General features: G+C 40.9%; 1 protein-coding gene across 1 annotated transcript in view; it reads left to right on the top strand.

Moving 5' to 3' along the window:
- enox1 (ecto-NOX disulfide-thiol exchanger 1) overlaps positions 1 to 24,058 on the top strand; it is a 99,919-nt gene that overhangs the window by 44,148 nt on the left and 31,713 nt on the right. The window contains exons 8-10 of the mRNA XM_044366220.1: positions 2,879 to 2,996; positions 3,577 to 3,800; positions 11,638 to 11,745. Coding sequence (XP_044222155.1) covers positions 2,879 to 2,996; positions 3,577 to 3,800; positions 11,638 to 11,745 — 450 coding nt within the window. The remainder of the gene's footprint in view (positions 1 to 2,878; positions 2,997 to 3,576; positions 3,801 to 11,637; positions 11,746 to 24,058) is intronic.

Genomic DNA, 24,058 nt, shown 5'->3' with positions numbered 1-24,058 from the left:
TATGATGTTGATGGATGGAAATGATAGACTGTGTGCTGTATGGAAGGTTTTGGAGCAGCTCCATCCTGAGTAGTATGACGAAAGAGTGTTGGGGGCAAGACTATTTAGGATTGCTTGTTGCGATGTGGTGACTAGGCAGAGTGGCCGACGGTTTAGGGGAAGATTGTGGCTGAAATTGGAGGGACCGGTGTTGGATGAGGATCTGAATCCGCTGCCAAGGCTTTGAATTTCTGAAAGGAAAAACGGGAGAGGGAGTCAACAGTGGTATTTTTGTAGCCTGGAAAGTGGGCAGCATGGATGATGAATTGGTGTTGGGTGGAGATTAGGGTCAGTCTGTGTATGAACTTCATGATGTCTAATGATTGGGAGTGACTTTTATGCATGATGTCAATGGCGGTGTGGTTGTCTGAGTGGATATGATGAACTTTGTGGACCACTCCTGCCCCCAGTGAAGTGCAGCGATGACGATTGGGCACAGCCCATAGAGGGCTGAGGAGGGAGAGAGTGAGGACAGTTCCGGCGGCCAATCGGAGGCGAACCATCTACTGCCGTAGTAACTGCCGAAACCGACGGAGGGAGCAGCATCGGTGTGCAGCTGAATGTCTTCGGGCTGGGTCACGTGGTCATCGTAGAAAAAGGAAATGCTATTCCAGGAGGAAAGGAAGTCCCGCCACATTCAGAGCTCCATTGGGAAAGGTGGGCTGGTAAATGGACCTATCATAAAACCATTGGTGACTTCTTTGGCGAGGAGCTTGTCCACTGTAGTGGGCTCGGCAAGGGCAGACTGGAGGTTACGGCAAGTGAAGGATGATTCGGAGAGGACCTCTATGCCTGGGTGGAATCCGAAGGTGAAACCGTGAATGAGAAAATGGCTGAACTGAGAACTAGCTCGCAGTCCATGGTGGGTGAGCAATTGTAACTTACTTACATACTCTGTCAAAGCGCAAATGAATGGTTGAGAGAACTGAGACGAATGGGAGAGGAAATGGTTAGACACGCCTATATAGGTGCGTGCAGGTAAATGGCTTAGAGACGCACAGGTGATTTTGATTAACGAGGCACAGGTGTTTGAATTAGTGAGAGGGAGCAGGGTGTGGTCTTGTTCCTGAACTTAGTTATATAACTTCATTTATCAATGTTTATGAATATTTACTTTTATATAAAGCTCTTTGTGTTGCATTTTCTGCATGAATTGTGCCTCAGAAATACAGCTCATTGTTATTATTATAAATAATATTATTCTTAGTAGTAGTAATTCAAAATGCATGTCTTTATAAGCCTATATCATAGGGAATGTGATGTCGCCTTGTACTTCAGCAGCATGAAATACCTTCAGCCGAATCGTAATTAACACTGTAGGCTGGGACCACAATCAAGTGACTTTACATATGATATACTCACTCCCAAAAAAGTAGTGTTGGTGTTAAGTTCAGGAACCATTGGTAAAGGCACCACCATTCTTCCAGCATTGACAAGATTGTACAAAGACTTGTAGGCTCTGAGGATTCCAAACAAGCCAGAACATTGACATTGACATTGAACTGTCTTTATGAACATCTGAGGGCAAAAATGACCCCATCAGTATCACATTCAGTATTCGATGTAATACGTTTCATGTCAGGAACACAAGTTAAGTTTGTACATATGTCCATGTAACAAATGTAAGTTTCCCCAAAACAATGTGGGATTGAAGTGATGGTAAACCTGCTACCTGTCACCTGCTGGAGAGTGAAAAAAGACTTACATACAAACATATTGAAAATGATAAAACAAGTCTGCTGGAGCAGCTGATCTGCAGGAGAGTTCCACACATGGAACTGGGGAAAGGTCATGTCAAATATTGGTGTGAAGCTACGGCAAAAAGACTTGGACTACATGTAACAGAAGTATTGTCTTTGTATTGTCTTACAATGTAGTTATTTGGCTTTAGAACGCTTGTTCAGTTTGGAGTCATTTTCTGCTCTTTTTTGGGCTCTAAAGAAGATTCACTTCAGGTTTTTGAACTATAACTTTCTGTTATCTGGACACACAAACTTCACTCGTGTTTTACCTGGCCTACAGGTGAGTAAAGCAAAGCAAAGAAAAGGAAGGAGGAAGCCTGCATTCAGACTGACAATAGAAGTGTCAAAGACTGTGAGACCACTGTGCCAGAGGGGGTGACAACACAGAGGCTCCAGCCCAACAAAAAGCAGGGTATCCCAGCAAATGAACAACAAGCAATGTAACTCATAACACACCGCATTGTTGAATCAAATACATGCCATTTCACATTGCAGGTAGATAACAAAAAGGTGCCTGATTCCTATATGTAGAGGTGTATTGATTTAGCTAGAGTCAAAATGTTGTTTTTCAGCAGTTAAATGTAACTAATTACAGTTACCTATATTGTAACTTCTACCATTTAAGAAAAGTTGATGTAAAGAAACCAATAATAATAATAAAAAAAAAAGCACAACAATTGGAAACATGAGGAAAAGTCTATTACCATGGAAGAATACACCACCTGGAGATGATAAAGTTTATATAAATAACTTTTTTTGAACATTTTGCACTTTTAGTCACCCCTCACACACTTTTCACCCCCATACTTATTACTTGATGCACAATGGTAAATATGACGCCATTGGTACCATACTATTTAATCCCCAAACACCTGGGGCCAGATGCATAAACGATGCACACACATAAAAACACAAATGTATACACCATTTCCACATAAACTGGGATTTATAAACAGAATATGCAGTTCTCACTGAGTTTTATGCATCTGGCCCCTGGTGATCATGATAGTTATTCATGATTTAGTACGTCATGATCTCTGTATGCATCGTGGTGATGAGGGCTGGTTGCTCTGTGTCTGGTGTTTGTGATGTTTCAGGAGCTGAGAAACGCCCATAGCGAAGAGATCATGGGCATCCGACGAGAAGAGGAAATGGAGATGTCAGATGACGATTTGGGTGAAAATCCCTGTAAGAAGATGCGTACTGAGGAAAACGGTATGATAGACCCTGCACAAATAGTATCAATATTGTATTACCAAATCAAAAATTTAACAAACAAGCTGCATTTGTAAGGTGTAAACTTCACATTATGGAATTTAGGCCTTGGCTTGGGAAGTTTCTTTCTTCTCTTTGTCTTTTTTTCCTATTTTCTCTCCTTCAACAAAATAATTACTTTCCATTTGAAGTTGACAACATGATGTTTGTTTTCTGTGCATTCCCTGTTGGCTGCTGTATGCTCATTTGCAGCCAGACTGCTTGAGTGTGTGAAGCACAAAGTGTCTTTGTCTCAGTGACACTAAGTCATGAACATCAGATGTGGAAGTGTGTTTTCAACATCCATTCAGAGTCTGTTTCTATTTACAAATGACACAGCTTTGCTTAGACAGCAAACTGGAGTCAGAGATCTCAGGCTGTAGAGAGGAAGACAGAAACACTTCAGTCAGTGAAATAAACTAACATGCAGCAACACACATAAAAAAAAGGTTCTCATGGTTTGTCAGTGTATAAAGTTATCTTAAATAAATGAGGATGTGCTAACTTTTTCATTCCTCTCCTCTCCTCTCCTCTCCTCCAGGAGTGTGTGATCAGACTCAGGTGTCTCTGAAAGAGGAGAATGACTCCCTGCGTTGGCAGCTGGACGCCTACAGGAACGAGGTGGAGCTTCTGAGGAAGGAGCAGAGCAAAGCCAGCCGCCCAGAGGATGATCAGACACACATACTGACAAACTCACACACACATTCACACAGTCCAGAGGCTCAGATACAGCTGCTACAGCAGACCATGCACAACATGCAGCAGGTAGGAAAACTCCCATTGCTCCTCTTTTTGTCACATTGTAGAGCCCTCCAGAGACTATATCTGTCCTGATTAGCCTCATTTTCTTTTGTCATTTCTCATTGAGACTTACAAACAGTGACCTGATAATGAAACTCAGCCCCCTAAATTGTTTGAGAAATCATAGCTGAGGTGTTACACCTGTAAATTATAGCTGACAACATGTGATGAACTGCACTAAAGTTTTTGATGAATATGTAAGTGTACTGTAAGTGAATTTAAAGATTCATCTGTTATCAGTTATATTGTTACAATATCACATTTCATTTCTGTTGGCTTTAATGTCTTTGTGAGGATTTACACAATGATCATGATGTTGAAAATGTTAGTTGCTTAAGGAAGCAGTGTAATCAATTTTGCTTGCCAACTTAATGCATCACTGGATCATCTGAAGACTTGATTTCTGTGTAGAGGCCACCGAAAATGAATATTGGTGTGAGAAAGTTAACTGTATATTTGAGAACACACACACAGACACACACAGTGTTTTGAGAATCATGATTTCCAGTTGATGACTGTAGCAAAGCAACTAAGACACTTACAACTGTTAGTTTATCATTTAAACCCTATTTATTATTCTCACTACAAGCAGTGTTTCCCCTAGGTTGAGTGGTTTGGCCTGGCAGGGCCAAACCAGCTATTTCTCTGTTTAGCATCATCAGGTTAAGATAAGCTAGGTCTTGACAAGCTGCAGCATTTATTAACTGACACACTGTAGTCTGTACTGTACATTTACTGCCAGATTGAGAACTTACTGCTAACCTTTTCCTCTGCTCCGCTCGCATTTGCTGTCACTTTTCTGACACTCGCTATCTTGCTTAACCACTCACTCACTTAGCACTGCCCTATTCCTTAAAAGGAGCTACGCTACCTGGAGTTCCCTAGGCAAAAAGTGTGTGTGGTATTTTGATGACCAGCGCTGAGCACACTGTTCACAGGTGTGAGGAAAGGCGCAAACATGTGGGAGGTTCATTCAAATGAAGCAGCACAAAGACAGTTGTTGTATTTTGGTTGAAATGACATTTTCTCATGTAATTTGTCACTTAGTGTTGTATTTATACCTTGAGACTTTATCTTTATTTTTACTATGATATACATAGTAACTTACTTTCTGTTGTACATGTAGCTACCAAACAGTGAGTCGATGTTATCTTTGGTACTAGTATAATTTTACAGTGACTTGTATTGTATTAGCTTCTGGCTTTTATTTCAGTTTATTTTACCAAGTCAGTTTCCAGAGTTTCCAGAGTATGTCTGCCAATTAGCTGTAACAGGTGATCACTCAAACGAGTCGAAATTGCATACTGTCAGCAAAATATTCATTACGTATATGCATCAGACTGTCTGAGTGAAAACATACAATAGTGCATTAAAGGCCAGGCTCTCTCCTTCCTAAGTCATCAATGTAACAGTGCCCTCAAGCAAGGCACTTGAACCCCTAACTGCTTCAGTGGACCTGCTGCAGCTCCCACTGTGTGAGTGAAAGTTCAGAAGGGTTTTTATCAGAAAAGAGCAGGAAGCTGAGTTTACTTTACTCTCCCCAAGGAAACAAAAAAACCCTGTGATTTTCACTGATGACTCAGAGCACTCCCATAATCCCTTGCTCCACTGATTTCATAAACCAGCAAAGAAAACTTTGTTAGAGTAGAGCTCGTTTGCCATGAGTTAGCCTAATTTGACTCAACTTCCTGTCTTTCTCTATCTAAAATGACTGCACTGATAGAACAAGACACATTAGAGACAACTACCAACACACGTACACACATGTATACACACACCCTGTCCTGCTGGCTTGTTGTAAATGTACTTCACTTTTAACAGTGTAAGAGAACATCATGCTATGATCGCTTTTTGTTTGTCTCCTGCTGTTGTTTTTGTTTCCAATACAGACAAGCTGGTGTGACAAACAAAATAAATGCTTAACTGACACAAATCGCTCTTGAAATATACTTTTTAAAAACTATTTAATCAAATTCTGTCATCAAAATCATGTAAATGCATACACAATAAATACATGTTGCAGGAGTATTAATGCTTTATTTATGAATTACCTTGTTATTGAGAGCACCACCTCCTTTTTGGTTAGGATTTGTTAGTGCCAGGAGGAAGCACTAACCCTCGTTCAATTTAATCAATGAATCAGTCTCATAATCGGAAGTTCTTGTCCCAAGCAGTGACCTCTGTTTACTGCAGCTCAAAGAAACAACCAAACATGTTTAGGATAAATGAAGACATTTAATAATAGCTAAACGTCTTGAAAATAATAAATAAAAAGAAAGTAAAATAAATAAATAAATAAGGTCTATGAATGATAATAAAAATAATAAAGAAAATTATTCAGCAAGAGTAGCTCGCAGTGCGTGACTCAAGGCTTAACATATTGGATCAGGGAATGCTATGGGGAAAACTTATTCAACTTCTCTCAAATTCAAATTCTTTTAATTTTAACGTTATTCGACATCAACCCTTAATCACAAAGCCATGTTATGCATTACTGTTGAGGTGTCTCGTCATGGTAGAGGCATCACCTTAGCAGGTCCAGTGTTGTTTGATGCAGCATCACCTGTGGTGTTGCAGTGAAAGAGCCCAGAGCAGCTGTGAGCTGTGGCACATCTTCATAGATGCAGGGGCATTGAATGAAGAATCAAGCCTTTCCAGGCTGCTCTGAAGGAGCCTTTAGGCCGGCTTCACTTCTCAAAGAGGAATCTCTTTGAGGCTGTTTTTATAAGTTAGGATAAAACAGGAGGAGTTAATAATACAAATATGATAATATCGTGGAAATAATCCAGCGCCTCTTAAAACCCTTTAACATTCCAACAGCCCATTCACGGGCCATCACACTGTTTAGTACACAACTCTAGTCTTTAATCGGGTACTCATGCGACACATCTTTGGAAGGCTAAGATACTTGTGATTTGATTGATGCAAACCATTTCAAGATACAATCACAACAGCAGGTACAATCAATTCTTCTGTCAGACCACCAACAAACAAATAAAACAAACAATTGCAAAATTCATGCTACTCTCCTATGAAGCCTCATATTACTCCACTTACTGATACAACCCTGACAAAAACGGTCTTGTAACATTGGCAAAGGTCCAGTCGATCCAATCCAGTAAAATATTTAGTCCAAAATACATTATTGCATCAGTAAAATATCCATGAATGGCTGTTACGTCATTTCAAATTAGCTGGCAGTTGTCCTAATTTTCCAACGTATTCTCCATCATAATTCATGTAAGCATGTAAACATTAGGTACAAAATGGCTGCTGCAGTCTGACCTTTCAATTGACACCTCACTGGACCCAGTAGGAGCTTCCATGTCCTGTCCACCGTCTACAATAGCCAACGAGAGTTGCATTGAAAGGAGGTGCCTGCACCTCTTGTTTTGTGTAAAGACCGAGCCACCAATGACCATATGCTGCTTTATTGCTATTTATAAAACCACAACATGGAAATTATGTAAATATAAATAATTTGCTGTGATTTACCTTTTATATAAACTGATTTTCCATCATAGCACTTGTTTTGACTCTTTTATATGCACAAAGTTTAGTTTCAACAGGGGAACAAAGGACTATAATGTGTTTATGCTTCAATTACTCTGAAGCAGGGGTAATTTGGTGTCTCTAAATGGCCTTTTTTTGGAATAAGTCTAGACATACACTTAGAAAAACATGTAAAATATTCATTTTCTGTGGTGTTATATTATATTGTTATTAAATTTGAAGTTGGACAAGGTAAGGCTCCATGCTGTGGTCCCATTGTGTTTTCCAGCTAAGTCACAGCCATAGGTCATTTGCGGGTGTATGTTTGCAAAAAAATATTAAATAAAAAACTTAAACATCAGTGTGTTCAAACTTCTTTCAAACTATGTACAGTTATGGTTACCGACTCTCTCTCCACCTCCCTACACTCATATTTTGAGTGTAATTCATTTGCCAGAAAAGAGGCAAAATCCACTATAAACAAAGTTAAAGATGATTTGACTGATAGAATTTTTTTTTAAATTTTCTATAGATATTGCGATAATATCGTTATTGTGAATTCTATGGAGCTATTTCCCTATCTTTATTCAAGAGCGTGGTATATCAATTTGAGAGCATAATTTATTGATTTCATGTTCAAATTTTGTAATTTCTCCCTCAAAACCCTGCCCTCACACTCAAATAGCCTCTGCTTGTGCCTGTCAAAATCCCATAAACCAATAGAAGGCCAGGTTTAGTGTTGACCAATGAAATGATCCCTGCCTCCTTGTGAGCTTGTCCGCTTTACTTCTTGGAGTGTACCATATGGGCAGGTACTCTTTAACTGGGTTCATCCACTCCCGCCATCCAGGGCTTTATAAAATGTCCTTCCCTTGCTTCATTTATGACTTTTGGAATAACAGGACAGTTCATTTATACACCAGCATCCGTGATTTTTACTATAGTAGCTGCATACAGTATTATAGTAGCCACATGGCACAGTGCCCGCCTGTTGATGTGCTGGAGGAGAAAACAATGTCACCTCCGTCGTAAACGTTTCTATGGTTACGCCCGTGCGAGTAGGCGAGATGGTCACTTGAACTTCATTTTTTATATGAAGAATTGAAGTGATTAGCGTTAAAAGGACCCACAGTTGTTGTTTTACTTCCTTTTGGGACCCAGTCATAGTTTTCCCAGTTAAAGAGTACCTGCCTGTACGGGATGCTCAAAGAAATAAAGCGAACAAGCTTGCAAGGAGGAAGGGATCATTTCATTGGTCAACACTAAACCTGGCCTTCTATTGGTTGGGGGATTTTGACAGGGTTGTTGCACAAAAAATCCAAGAGTAGAGGAGAAATCCGAGAGTAGAAGTTCCATGAGCGCACAGAGGCAGCCTGAGTGTGAGGAGAAGAGCTGAAGCTTGAGCACAGGAAATCTGTGCAAGCAACATTATATTTGAGTGCAAGCACACAATTTGAGCAGAAACAGAGCAAATCTAAGCACAAGCAGAGGCTATTTGAGTGCAAGGGCAGGGTTTTGAGGGAGAAATTACAAACTTTGAACGTGAAATCAATAAATTATGCTCTCAAATTGATATACCACGCTCTAGAATAAAGATAGGGAAATAGCTCCATAGAATTCTTTTGGCCACAATAACCATGCTGTGAAAATCTGATCATGACAGCCCTAATTCATACGAAATATAGCAAATGTTCATATAGATTCTTATTTTTGTTGTTTTTGTTTTCCTTTGTTTTTACATCATCAGTTCATGACACCTACAGAATGATTGAGGCATTTATATTGAATACATCTTTACTATATGTTTTTAATATGATTAATTTTGATTAATCCACTGACCAGAATGTGGTGTAACCTAAGGAGGTGAATTCTTCTTCAATAATATTACAAGACAGGAAGAAGTGTTAGTATGTCTTATAAACATTAGCCACATCTAAGAAGAGGGATAGGCACCTCCTTTCAACACAGACTCTCGTTGAAAAATCATTCCCCAACCAGAGAGCCTGGATGAATGGAGAGTTGAGGGCTCTATCCAGAGCCAAAAAAGCTGCCTTTCGATCAGGTGATAAGGAAACATACAACACCGCCAGAGCAAGACTGAAAGCTGGCATCAAGGAGGCAAAGCAGAGACATCAGCAGAGACTGGAGAGAGACCTCTACACCAATAACACCAAAGATATGTGGCAGGTGATCCAGATCATCACAAGCTACAAAAGCAGGAACGCCCCCCATAATGGCCCACGTTGCCAGATGAGCTTAACTCATTCTATGCTCTCTTTGATATACTCAACAAAGAGTCAGCTGTAAAGTCCACTCTGCCTCCACAGGACCTGCCACTGTCAGTATCCACAGCAGATGTGAGAAGAATCCTGCTGACAGTAAATATGAATAAAGCTACTGGGCCTGATAACATCCCTGGCCGTGTACTAAAAACATGTGCCAACCAGCTAGTTGATGTTATTACTGACATTTTTAATATATCACTGTCACTGGGGAGTGTTCCCACCTGCTTCAAGACAGCCACCATCATCCCTGTACCTAAAAAGTCTGCATCTGTGTCTAGTCTAAATGACTACCGCCCTGTGGCACTCACTCTCATTCTGATGAAGTGCTTTGAAAAACTGGTTCTCAAGCACAAAGCAACATCCCAGACAGCCTGGACCCTCACCAGTTTGCATACAGAACCAACAGATCCACAGAGGATGCCATCTCCACTGTCCTCCACTCAGTTTTGAAAATAACAACACCTACATCAGAATGCTGTTTGTTGATTTCAGCTCAGCATTTAATACAATCTCCCCCATGAAACTGATTGGAAAACTTAGTACTCTGGGCTTGTGTACCACACTCTGCAACTGGATATTGGACTTCCTTACAAACAGACCCCAGACAGTTTGGATTGGTGGTCACACCTCCTCCACTCTAGTGCTCAACACCGGCGCCCCCCAGGGTTGTGTGCCCAGCCCCCTCTTATTCACACTGTACACCCATGACTGCAACCCCCAACATGGAGCTGTGAAGTTTGTGGATGACACCACCATCATCAGCTGGATTACAAACAACGATGAGAGTTCACATCGGGAGAAAATCAACAATCTTGCAGAATAGTGCACAGAGAACAACAAAATGTCAACATAATCAAAGAGTTGATTGTTGATTTTAGAAAAAAGGAGGCAAAGACACACAGTCTTGTCTACACCACTGGAGCTGAGGTGGAGCAGGTGAACAATTTTAAGTTCCTGGGTATCAGCATCACAGAGAACCTGTCATGGACATCACACATCTCCACCCTAGTAAAAAAAAAAATAGCTCAGAAATGACTGTGCTTCTTTAGGAAACTTAAGAAGGCAAAATTCTCATCTCAAGTTCTTGTTAACTTTTACAGTGGAGCAATAGATAGCATCCTGACTGGAAACATCACAAATTGGCAATTGGCAATGCTCTGCCCAGAAGGCTCTGCCCAGAACATCATCTGTGCCCATCTACCAAGCATCACTGATGTTGGTGAGGTGAGGAGCCTGCAAAGAACCCAAAGGATACTAAAAGACAATATCCACCCCAACCACAACCTGCTCACCCTGCTGTCATCTGGCAAGAGATACAGAAGTACCCGCTGTCGTACCACCAGTCTACAGAGCAGCTTCTTTCCTCAGGCAGTGAGACTCCTCAATTCATCTTCTGCACTTAACTTATTTATTAATCCATTTATATAATTTCTGGTTTGTGAGTAGCATTAAGGGACTACAAACTACATTTTGTTATACAATCTTGTGTTGTAAAATGATAATAGATGAATCTTGAATCTTGAAATGAGTCTCTTATCTTTCTGTAGATGTTATGTTTGTCTCTGTGCACCAAGGGCAGGGCAGGGCAGCAGGAATTTAAATTATCTGGGCAATTTCCTGGAGCCCTGGAAACCATGCACTTAACCTTTGCCATCAAAATGACGTGACTGACTGTGCTGGAGCACACCCAGATTTGCTGCAGCCTCCTCCGTTACTGTGTGTGGTATTTTACACAGTAATGTCACAGATTTCTGTGTGCAGAGCGAAGCGGGTACACTGAAAGTTCAGATTTGTTGAACTGAGCAATAAAGAATGTAACTACTAAATAATAAATAATGAACATATTCAGACCAAACTGAAAACATTTGCTGGGTGAAATATCAGCCTTCAGATTATTATCAGATCATTATTATTATTAATATTATTCACATTATAAGGTTTGAGTCTGTATATTGATCTAACTCCTCCTCCTTATGCTTGATTTCTGTCTTAATTATAAATGTGTGTCTGTGTTTGTCTTCCAGCAACTCCTGAGCCTGCAGGAGCAGCTGACAAGTAAGGAGGCTGAGTTGGAGCAGGCAAGAGAGGAGCATCGCAACCTGCAGGGGGAGGTGCTCACCCTTCGAGATAAGGTGTGTAATCCCAGTCATGTTCAAATGGTCCTCCAGATAGTCCAGAAGATTGTGTCTAATAGGAAATAGTTATCAGAGACTCCTGATGAATAGCCAGACTTTTAGATAGTTGAAAGCGGTTTTATATCTTGTTTTGGGGAGTAAACTAGCTTTCATAACTAGGTTTCTGTTCATCAGACTATCCCCTTACCTTGTTTTATTAATGCAAGTGAATTACCTATCTAGTTGTGCTGAATCAGGACCAGGTTAAGAGGAGAAAACTTTATCTTCCCATCCAGGGTTTCTGAGATGTGTTTGTTGGTTGCCTGTCATAGGCGGTAATGTACTACAATCCGATTTACAACGCCATCAGCCGTGATGGTTGATGATCCGCTATCATATCCATAAGGACACACCAAGTCCAGAGTCTACCTTCAGAGATCTTTAGTTGTTGCAGTGTGTATTGCAATGTCTGCATTGTTGGCTCTACTTGGCCTGGCTCAGATTCTTTAAGATTTCCCTGAAAGAACACATCCTTCCCTGCCAAATCAAACAATCAATTCCTTGATGAGTGTCTCTGACTGAATTGCAGTTTGTCTTTACTTTTTGCCTCTTTCACAAGCAAAACACCACAAGCTTACTGCTTAATCAGATTTATGGTGTCAAGAAAATAGTTGCCCGGTTTTCTTTTACTGTCTGAAATGTTTTTTGGAGTACAAAATGATTTGGGGGGGGAGTCCCCCATCAGTCTAGGCCTATAGCAGCATAACTAAGGGCTGATCCAAGGTGAGCCTGGTCGGCCCTAACTATAAGCTTTATCAAAAAGGAAAGTTTTAAGCCTACTCTTAAACATGGAGAGGGTGTCTGCACCCCGGACCGAATCTGGAAGATGGTTCCATAGGAGAGGAGTCTGATAGCTGAAGGCTCTGCCTCCCATTCTACTTTTAAAGACTGTAGGAACCACCAGTAAGCCTGCATTCTGGGAGTGCAGTGTTCTAGTGGGATAATACGGTATTATCTCATATCTCTTCAAGATATGATGGTGCCTGACCATTAAGGGCTTTGTAAGTTAGGAGAAGGATTTTAAATTCTATTCTAGATTTTACAGGAAGCCAATGTAGCAAAGCTAAAATGGGAGAAATGTGATCTCTTTTTCTAGTTTTAGTCAGTACACGTGCAGCTGCATTCTGGACCAGCTGGAGAGTCTTTAGAGACTTGTTAGGGCAGCCTGATAATAAGGAATTGCAATAATCCAGCCTAGAAGTAACAAATGCGTGAACTAGTTTTTCTGCATCTTTTTGAGACAAGATGTGCCTGATTTTTGCAATATTATGTAAATGAAAAAAGGCAGTCCTTGAGATTTGTTTTATGTGGGAGGACATATCCTGATCAAAGATAACTCCCAGATTCCTTACGGTGGTGTTGGAGGCCAGGGTAATGCCATCCAGAGTAGCTATATAATTAGATAATGTGTTTCTAAGGTGTTTAGGGCCAAGCACAATAACTTCAGTTTTATCTGAATTTAGTAGTAGAAAATTGCAGGTCATCCAGGTCTTTATGTCCTTAAGGCATGCTTGGAGTTTGTTTAACTGATTGGTTTCATCTGGTTTCATTGATAAATATAATTGGGTATCATCTGCATAACAATGAAAATTTATGGAGTGTTTCCTAATAATATTACCTAAAGGAAGCATATACAAGGTGAATAGAATTGGTCCAAGTACTGAACCTTGTGGAACTCCGTGTCTAACCCTTGCCTTCATGGAGGATTCATCATTAACATGTACAGACGGTCTGATAAATAGGACTTAAACCAGCTTAATGCAGTTCCTTTAATGCCAATTAAAGTACTTAGGGTCAGGTCCAAGTCCTTCTACACAAGTCCAAGTTATTTTTCATGTTTCTTTAGGGCAAGTTTAAATTACATTGATTTAAGATTTCAAGATTTAGTTTATTGTCATTTTTTTGTGTACTTGCATCCACAAAAAATCCCCGAAATGCTGTTCCTCTCAGCCCACAGCAATTCAACAATAAAGAAAAGATAAAGATATATATCTAAAAATCCCTTAAAAACGGATAAAACATGTAAATCCCAAAGAGAAAAATAAAAAAACAAAAGCACAGGCATTAAAGTGCATTTGGAGAGAAAGTGCTTGTCTCAGTTTAGTGTTGACAGCTGATGTTCAAGGGGGGGAACAGTCCGTTGATGATCTTGACTGCTTGAGGGTAAAAGCTATTTAGCATTCTTCTGGATTTGGCACAGATGCTCCTGTACCTCTTACAAGACTGCAGGAGGGAAAACAGACTATGAGAAGGGTGGTGGGGATCCTTTATGATGCTGGAGGCTCTGCGAACACAACGTTGATGGTAAATCTCCAGCAGGAAGGGGAGTGGGGCACCAGCAATCTTGCTAGTTGTCTTAACTGTCCTGTTCAGATGATGTTGTTTGGATGCTTTACAGTTACCAAACCAGGAAGTGAGGCCATAGGTTAGAGTGCTTTCAATGGTGCCTCTGTAGAAAGTGATAAGGGCTGGAATGGGGAGACTTGCCTTTTTAATTCTCTGGAGGGGATGGAGCTGTTGTGCTTTTTTAATGGCCAAGGTGTTACTGGTTGAGGCACTAGGTGCACCCTAAGAACTTGATGTTACTGACCATATCCATAGCCGCGCGATCAATGGTCTATGATGTTGCCTGCTATCCCTCCTGAAGTCAATCACCATCTCCCTTGTTTTGTTGATGTTGAGGGAGAGACTCATCAGGCCGTTAGCTGTTCTACCTCCATCCTGTATGCAGATTCATCATTATTGCTGACAAAACCCACTACTGTTGTATCATCAGCAAACTTGATGATGTGATTGGTATTGAATCTGGCAGTACAGTCATGTGTTAGAAGGGTGAACAGCAGGCGCTCAGGACGTAGCCCTGGGGTGAACCTGTGCTCACTGAGATGGATTTTGTCCAAGTCTCAGGTCATTCAAGACAAGTCCAAGTCAAGATGTAAATCATTCATGACAAGTCCAAGTCATGTCTCATGTAATTAAGGCCAAGTCCAAGTCATGTCTCAAGTTCTACACAGGTGTAAGCCAAATTTTAAGTCACTTTAGTCTTAAGTCATTCCATGTCAAGCCTTAAGTAATTTGAAACAAATCCAAGTCATTTCAGCTACTTTAGGCAAAGTTCATTTAATGAGTCCAATCAAATCTCTTCTCAAGTAATTAGTCTAATGTAAGTAGTCTAATGTTGTTTCTGACAAGTGTAAGTACACATCAAATGTCAAGTCATCCAAAAGAGGCCCAAGTCAAGTACCAAGTCAATCAAGACAAATCTCAAGTCCTTCTGGGCAACTTTGGTCAAGTCATGTGGTCATAAGCAAATTGGAAGTCAAGATGCAAGTCTTTCAGGTATATGCTGACCAAGATTGTGGTGTTTCTCTTAATGCAGTGGCCTGATAATTTTCAAAATGTGCAGCTTTGCAGGGCCTACCTGATGCTGTGATATTTTTATCTTATTGTTCTAGGATTTACCAGGTAACTATTTGACACAAGACAACTAGTCTCAAAGCAGTCAAGTCCGAGTCAAATCTCTCCAAAAGTCTTCCTTTTAGGGAGTTTTCAGACCTGTGCTTTTTAGTCTGGTTGAATCAGACTCTAGTTCGTATTTTCGATTCTAGTTCGATTGGTGCGATTTGTTTGGGCAGGTCTGAGTAATCGTATTCGATTGCAGACCAAAACAACCGTACAGAATCCTTTCAGAGGAAATAGTCTTGGTCCTGTCACAAACGAACTCTGGAGTGGTTTACTTGTGGTGGGAACATGATCCGACCTCGATCCGACCCAACTACTAGACGTACTCTGCAAGAGTAAAAAGGACTCGTGCATGGGTGAATGCATCAGCGTGTAGTCTGTCTGCCAGAAACACTGTCATTAATTTGATTTTTTATCCAGTTTGAAGCCACATTTTTACAACACATTTTTTAGATCTTGGTTGTTTTAACTGTTGTATTAACTGGATGAAGGATTTTAATCATTGGATTGCTGGATTTTAAGATATCAGTGAAGCAATCTACGCAAACATGAGTGGCAGCTCTAATTCCTACCACTCACCAAACAGCATCATAGAAACACTGTCTTTTAAAGTGTAACTGTTTTATTCAGCATTTTGAATAGTTTTAATCACTGTGTTCTTTTGCCCTGGAGTGGAGGAGACTTCGACAGAAAATTTGGCTACTGGGATAAACCTCCTCAACCAATGAACACCAAAGAAACAATAACAATAACTATTGCTGACAGGCATCTGAAGCATCACCATGGCGGTGTGTAGACTTTGCCAGCCAGCATAATTACAGCTAAAAGAGGACATCAGACAGTTGAAACAGGACCTGAAGAATTAATCCTGGGCTTTTCGTCCATTACTGCTGCACAGGCCAAATGGTGTGTTTACCGAGTGTTCAGCTGCTGTTGCACACAGCCCCAGTCTGGTCCTCTAGTTGGTCAGGCATGCACATTCAGGCGACAGTTATCGGCTCCTCTGCTGCTGTCTGCTGTTGACTGGACCCAGCCCCCCACGTGGTCAGGCATGAACACACGGTGCGGCGCCCACCGTCAGTGCTTGTTGTTGGCACTTCTTTAGACATGGTGGTGCGGGGGGCCTGGACTTTCTGCTATCCAGGTGCCTGTGTAAAGGACATTACACCAACTGCTCAGCAGCTCATTAAACAGCATAACTCTGCAACTGCAGTCATTATCCAGGCCGGAACCAATGATATAAAAAACCAACAGTCCAAGACTCTCAAAGAGGACTTCATGCTCCTCATGGACAGTTTGCTGGACACCGGGAAGTAGGTAATCATTTCTGGCCTTTTTAAACAGACCTCAGCTTTTTAAATCAGGTGGCTTCCATCCTTCACAGGAAGGCTCACGCTTTTTATCCACAAACATTGAACTGACTCTGCACTCCTGCAAGGCTTCTCATACCCACTGACTATCAGATAACACTCCCTCTAAACCTTCTCCTTTCCTCTCCAATCATGTGATATCAAAAATTCCTGTCCTAATTAGAGATAGAGGTAACGAGGTGCATCCAACTCGGTTTGTACAATTATCAAACCTAATTCCTATTCCTGGCCAACAGACAATCATTTCTCTTGCCTCTGCTGGAGCCACTCCTGATGGGTCAACTGTCAGGATGGCTATGCTCAATGCTCGCTCCATTGCCAACAAGACATTTCTCCTCAAAGACTTATTCATTAGGGAAAATATGGAATTTCCATTCCTCACTGAAACTTGGCAGAAAAATAAGGAATATTTGTTCATCAATGAACTTTGTTCCGCAGACTGTAGGCCCATCAGCACCTCAAGGCTATCAGGCCAAATGCAGGTCTTGCAGTGACTTAGTATGACTAAAGTTGGTCAGTTGAAGCCCATCTATTGTATTTTAATTTACAGACCTCCTGGCCCATCTGGCTTTTTCCTGTCTGATTTTACTGAGTTCTTATCTTCAGTTAATAAGTTAGACAAAATTTAAATTATTAATGATTTTAACTCTTATGTTGATGATGCTACGTCTAAGGTTGCATCTGAATTTCTTTACTACTGATTCTTTTAACTTAATACAATATATTTCTTGGCCCACACATAAAGCGGGGCAAACTTCAAAAATGTGCGCTTAGAGGATTTCCTTGTCAGCGATCATAGGTGTATACTTTTTGATGTTTATTGTAATTTGGATCCGCTGCCCCATAAACATATGTCTTGTAGGCGCATCATTAACCAGAGCACAGCTGAAAACTTCACAGCTTTGTTTGATCCTGATGTGCTGTAAAGCTGTAATGATGTGGAGACCTTGGTCCAGTTATTTAATGAACACTGCTCTTCTGTATTGGATATAGTGGCTCCTTTTAAATCTAGACAATTCTTTTCTGTAAAATTCTCACCTTGGATTAATGAGTCTATCTGCAATTTTTGGCAGAAATGTAGGAAGACAGAGTGCTTATGGAAAGCCACCAAACTAGAGGTCCATTGGCTGCATCTTAATGAGCTTTTAATCTGTTTGAATGAAATTATGAGGGAAGCTAGGACTGCCTATTCTGCCATCTTTTTTAAATGTTTTGTGGACAAAGTCAGTGATATCAGTGCAAATATTCCTCCATCATCAAATCAACATACCATTGGTGTTTCCTGCTCCACAATCCTGAATTCCTTTTCTCCTGTTTCCTTAGAGGACATCACTAAATTGTAGGGCTGTAGTCTCCCAGTCGACTAGTCGATTAGTTGGTCGATATGCTTTCATCCGACCAAATTCTCATTGGCCCAATAATCTCAGTGTTCCTCTCATAAAAAGAAAAGTGCTACATCAGTAGCCTTCCAGGATTAATCCATTATTTCCTGCAGCGGGAGGAACAGACTCATAGATTACCTGTGAAAATGGGGGTGTATTCAAAACACCCCTGTTGTTTTCACAACTTTGAACTCGCCCAACATAATGGAAACTGCTAATTCTAACTGTACTCAATGTTTACTGAGCGTTTACTGAATCAGTGTTTCTCCTATAATTATAACAACGAGAACCCCTGCCAGGCCCGAAAAATATTTTTTAATGCCAAAAATAACGCCAAATATCCATTCATTCTGAAATCAATAGCATTTGGGAGTCCCTGTGCAGTGCTGTTCCGGTACATGATTCTACCTCTGTGTCGTTGCCTGGGAAACTATTGGTAGCGTAACTCCATTAAGGAATACGTCATTGTGTAGTATGTTTGCGTAGTGAATGGGAAACAGCGAGTGGCAGGAAAGTGACGGTGGATGCGAGCAGAGCAGAGGAAAAGGTTAGCGGTAAGTTGTCAGTCTGGCAGTAAATGTACAGTACAGACTACAGTGTAACAGTTTATAAATGCTAAAAAGTCACACCTGTTGTTTCCCCAAGTGCTGGAAAAGTGAAGGGGGTTAGCTCCAAAGTTAGCAACAATGGGTTAGCCTAACCTGAAGACGCTAAACAGAGAAATACAGAACGGAGAAATGTGCACTATGTCCCATTACATCCAACCTCCCCGCGACTAATCGATTCGTTGAAGATTATGTACAATTTCAGTCGACCAAGATTTTCTTTGGTTGACTACAGCCCTACTATTTATACATTCTTCCCTCATCTTTGTTTGTAAATGTTTTTAATTCAATTGGCTCCATTGTTGTAGCCATGATCAATCTCTCCCTTTCAACTTGCTTTGTTCCTAGCCAATTTAAACATGCTATAGTTCAGCTTTTGCTGAAAAAAATAAATTTAGACCCCACCCTCCCAATGAATTATAGGCCTATAGCTAAGCTGCCTCTAATGTCCAAACAGCTGGAAAAAGTTGTCACCAAGCAGCTTATAACTGTTTTAGAAACACATAACCTGTATGATTCATTTCTATCAGGTTTTCGAAAACTGCATTCAACAGAAACAGCTCTGCTTAAAGTTAGTAGTGATATTATGATGGCTGCAGATGATGGGAAATGCTCATTATTGGTGTTACTTGACCTCAGCTCTGCTTTTGATACTGTCGATCATGGTATTCTTTTAAAGAGGCTAAACCAGTTAGTGGGTATTTCCAGGATTGGTTCTCATCCTATCTTGCTGATGGGAGTTTTTCAGTCTCTGTGGGTCAGTTCATGTCAGACACAGTGTCTCTGACATGCAGTGTCCCACAGGGTTCCGTCCTGAGTCCTATGTTGTTCTCTTTATATATGTTGCCCCTGGGACAGATTATTAGCAGTTATAGTGGCATCTCTTATCATTTTTATGCCAATAATATTCACTTGTATTGCTCTTTTAAACCTGATGAGAGTCACCAATTGTCCATTTTAAATGATTGTTTGGATGCTGTCAAGATTTGGATGGCTCACAACTGTCTTCAGTTAAAAGCAAATGAGACAGAAGCTCATGAAAATTTTATTCCAAACATCAAGCAGTATATGGGGTAGTTAAGTGTTTGTGTTCAGCATAACCATAACCAGCATCATCTTTGACCAATCCCTGTCCTTAGATAATCATGTCAGCCAGCTTATGCGCTCATGTTTTTTCCAATTGAGGAACATTGCTCCGTTGAGATCTGTGGTAACCAAGGTTGAGATGGAGATGATTATTGATGCTTTTATTTCTTCTCATTTAGATTATTGTAACGCTCTTTTTACCTGTTTAAATCAAACTTCTCTGAACTGTTTCCAAACTGTCCATAATGCAGCTGATTGGCTTCTAACTAGAAATAACAAGAGATCACATATCACACCAATTTTATCCTCTCTGCACTGGCTCCCAATTAAATTTCAAATCTATTTTAAAATACTGGTGCTAACCTATAGAGCCTTGCATGTTCAAACACCCCAGTATATAGCTGACCTCCTCCGCCCTCATATACCCAATTGGGCTCTTAGGTCTGCTGAACAAAAATTACTGGCTGTCCCTCAAACCTGCTATAAAACCCAAGGTGACCGTCCTTCAAGTTGTTGCACCCAAGTTATGGAATGCTCTCCCCTTATTGCTGCGATCCCTAGACTCCTGTGACATCTTCATGAAGCAGCTAAAAATATTTTTATTCAGACAGGCTTTTGGTTAGCCTGTCTGAATGTAATATTCAGACAGGCTAACCTCAGGCTACTTCATGCACATTGAATGCACACATCTGCATTTTTTGCAAACCACTTCTCATAATACACCAATGCTAACTTATTCCTTACAGAGGGGGCAAGATTTCCAATGTCCACTGAGGACAAATGTGTTAAGAATTAATTGAAGAAAGGCACTCCACTTGAGCGGTATCAAAAGTAATCCAAGTGACTGTTGTATGCACAATGTGAACAGGAACTGCTCATAGCCAAAGTAGAATCACTTTCTACGGTGGTGATTTGCCACATTGTAAACAAATAAGCTATTAGCTGAAAACAAAGAGGTGAAGATAGTTTTAAGTTCAATATTCAGACATTCCACGATGATCTTCCTCAAAAACTTTGCAGCAGTTTTCACTAGACTTGAGTGCAAGATAAAACCTGAGTGATGTTTTACAGCTGTTATTGAAGCCTGCATTTTTCATGACTTCACAGTAGATGGGAAATTGTTGGAGTTTTGGAAGTTTGGAGTTTGTTGAAGTTTTTCAGACCATCTCAAGAGTGCTTTTCAAATTTTTGTAAATAGCTAATTTTTTTCAAGAGACCAATCATTTGGATTTGGTATTACACAACCTCATTAAAATAAAAAAAAACTTATGGCAGGATGAGCTATTATTTTGTCTGTCAATAGCTTTCTCATATTTTATCACACTTCAGTCAAACTTAACATTCATCTGTGCCTTCTGCCATTATACCCACAACCAGTTTTCAGTTTTTCAGTTTTCTTGTTTTTGTTTTGTATTGTTTTTTATTAAATAAGTAATATGGCATTGCAGTTCTGACACTTTATAGGGTTAATAGTCCCACCCGGACCATTAACAATTACACAGCATTTATCTAGACTCAGTTTAGAGTCACTCTTCTTTTCTTTTCTTTTTTGATGGTAGGTTCAAATATGAAAATTATAGGTGCAATAGATGACAGCAAACAACTATTTGCTATGTAAAGATATAGTGGAGTAATGGCGGCCTGAGCAGTGAATGAAGTCACACTCCCTCTGTTTGTGTTGTTATCTGAGCTTTTCTGTTCTTTGTTTTGGTAGCTGGTCCAGCAACATGTTAGTGCCTGTGACCATGCATGTTAGTGCATATGAGTCCCTCTGCGTCCTCCACGTACATTTCCAAGATGTCGGCCACATCACAAACTTTCTCAAATTACAGCTAAACAGTACACTAAAATATGTTTCTAAAAGCATTTGAGGTGACAGAATCTTGATCCATATTTGGTCAGCACTGCCAACTTTGACAGTTCAATCAGAGTTTCATGAGCTGTCAGTTCAAGGACAGCTTTGTTTTTTTCCCAACATTATTGAGTAAACAACACGCATATTTGTTTTGGTCTCAGATGTTGGTGCTCATAGTCCATGTGCATGAGACAAAGGCATGCAGTCTTAAAGCCTGATAACAAGGCATGGCGCCAGTGAAACAAAGGGAGTCCAAAATGGACTCTGTCTCCCAACATGCACTGCTCTGTTTGTACCTTGGTGTTAAATCCAGAAACTCTCGTCTCATTGGCAGAGACGCTCCAACACCAGAGTATGTCATGGTGACTCAGCCGTGATGTCACTGCCTTTTAAGTACTGGGTGCACCTAAAAATCTCCGCCTGTCCATTGTAACTGAACTAGGGGGAAGCTCTGTCTCTCTGTGAGCCAGTTTGCTAAAGGACGTAACCCCATGCATGTGTACTTTCCCCCACCAACTGAAAGATTCTCCCCTCACTGGACGAGACAAGACTTCTCCCGTGTTCACCCAAACACAATCACCGGATCCGAGAGAGACCACCACCGCTGCTGCAAGCCAGCGCTCTCACTGCCTGCAGAAGGAAGAAACGGATTTCTTCACAAAGAAGCGGATAACTTCTCTGCCTCGCTCTTCTTCAACCAAGTTGACTCCGCTGTTTCTCCGCAATGCCCGCCAAGGATCAGCTGCCGCAAAACCCGCCGACGGAGTGCGAGGACAGCCCCATCAGCATCCGAGCCGAGGAACCGAGCCAGGCCAAAGACGGACTGAAACACACACCCTGCTTGCTTTCTGAAGCAACCAAGTAAGAGGTTTAAGTCTGGGCAGAGTTAGGTTATATTGTGTGGTATTTTCAGCTTCAGTGCTGCTGTTGTTTTTAGCTTTAAGCTTGTTTGTTTTGTTGTGTGAATTGACAGACCCCCGAGTCTATGGAGCTATTTCCCTATCTTTATTCAAGAGTGTGGTATATCATTTTGAGAGCATAATTTATTGATTTCACGTTCAAAGTTTGTAATTTCTCCCTCAAAACCCTGCCCTCGCACTCAAATAGCCTCTGCTTGTGCTTAGATTTGCTCTGTTTCTGCTCAAATTGTGTGCTTGCACTCAAATATAATGTTGCTTGCACAGATTTCCTGCGCTCAAGCTTCAGCCCTTCTCCTCGCACTCAGGCTGCTTCTGCGTGCTCGTGAAACTTCTGCGCTCGGATTTCTCCTCTGCTCTTGGATTTTTTGTGCAACAACTCTGTCAAAGTCCCCCAACCAATAGAAGGCCAGGTTTAGTGTCGACCAATGAAATGATCCCTTCCTCCTTGCGAGCTTGTTCGCTTTACTTCTTAGAGCGTCCCGTACGGGCAGGTACTCTTTAACTGGGTTCATCCACTCCCACCCTCCAGGGCTTTATAAAATGTACTTCCCTTGCTTTATTTATGACTTTTGGAATAAAAGGACGATTCATTTATGCACCAGCACCCGTGATTTTTACTATAGTAGCTGCATACAGTATTATTGTAGCCGCATGGCACAGTGCCTGCCTGTTGGTGTGCTGGAGGAGAAAACAATGTCACCTTCATCACAGTCCGGATGGAGGAGCTGCTAACCAGCCTGAGAAAACTACAACTGTGGGTCCTTGTAACACTTATCACTTCAATTTTTCATATAAAAAATGAAGTTCAAGCGACCATCTCGCCTTCTCACACGGGCGTAACAATTGAAACGTTTATGATGAAGGTGACATTGTGAGAAGGTAAGTTGCTTTGTCGATCGGAAATCAGACAACATGCGTTACAAACTGCCGTCTGTATGCCCACTCTCTGTGGACAAAGCAACTGCTTTGCTCTCCCCCCCACGGTCGCTCTCTCTTCCCTCTCGTTACTAACCCACACACATACACACACGCGCATCTTCTTACACATCTGACGGTCAGATAATGTAGGACATAGCACCACTCTGCCCCTCTTTATCTGCCATCAGACACATGTGTTTTACATGGAATTGGGTGAGTGCAGAGACACCGACCTCGAGGCAGCACCACCTTGCTATTGTTCTAGCCAAGACACCGTGGTCACTTCCACCATTTGGTTCTCGCGTGACGTGACCTCCTCCTATAGTGTCGCCATCTTGCATGCACACACACACACATACACGCTCCCGCTTGTATGTTTTCACTGTACATAGCTGTATGTTTGCTTAGGTAGACTTAGATTTTAGATAGTGATTCATTGCTCAAAGCATTGGCTAACTTTGTTAATTTTGCTATTGTTTAATAAAGACTGTTACATCTTTAATGAGAAGTCTTTTGTCATTATTGTGTTTTATATATTGTGAAAAGTGGCTGATTGAGAGAGTCAGAGCTCAAATTTATATCTTCTTTGTTCACCTGTGAATGTTGATATCCCCCAGATGTTAGCATTCTAGGTGAACTCTTTTATGAGACTTACATTATGTAGACCTTATTT

This window comes from Thunnus albacares, chromosome 11, assembly GCF_914725855.1.
Source record: "Thunnus albacares chromosome 11, fThuAlb1.1, whole genome shotgun sequence".
NCBI lineage: Eukaryota > Metazoa > Chordata > Actinopteri > Scombriformes > Scombridae > Thunnus > Thunnus albacares.
The sequence above is the reverse complement of the archived record's forward strand: the minus strand, read 5'-3'. Positions and strand labels throughout refer to the sequence as shown.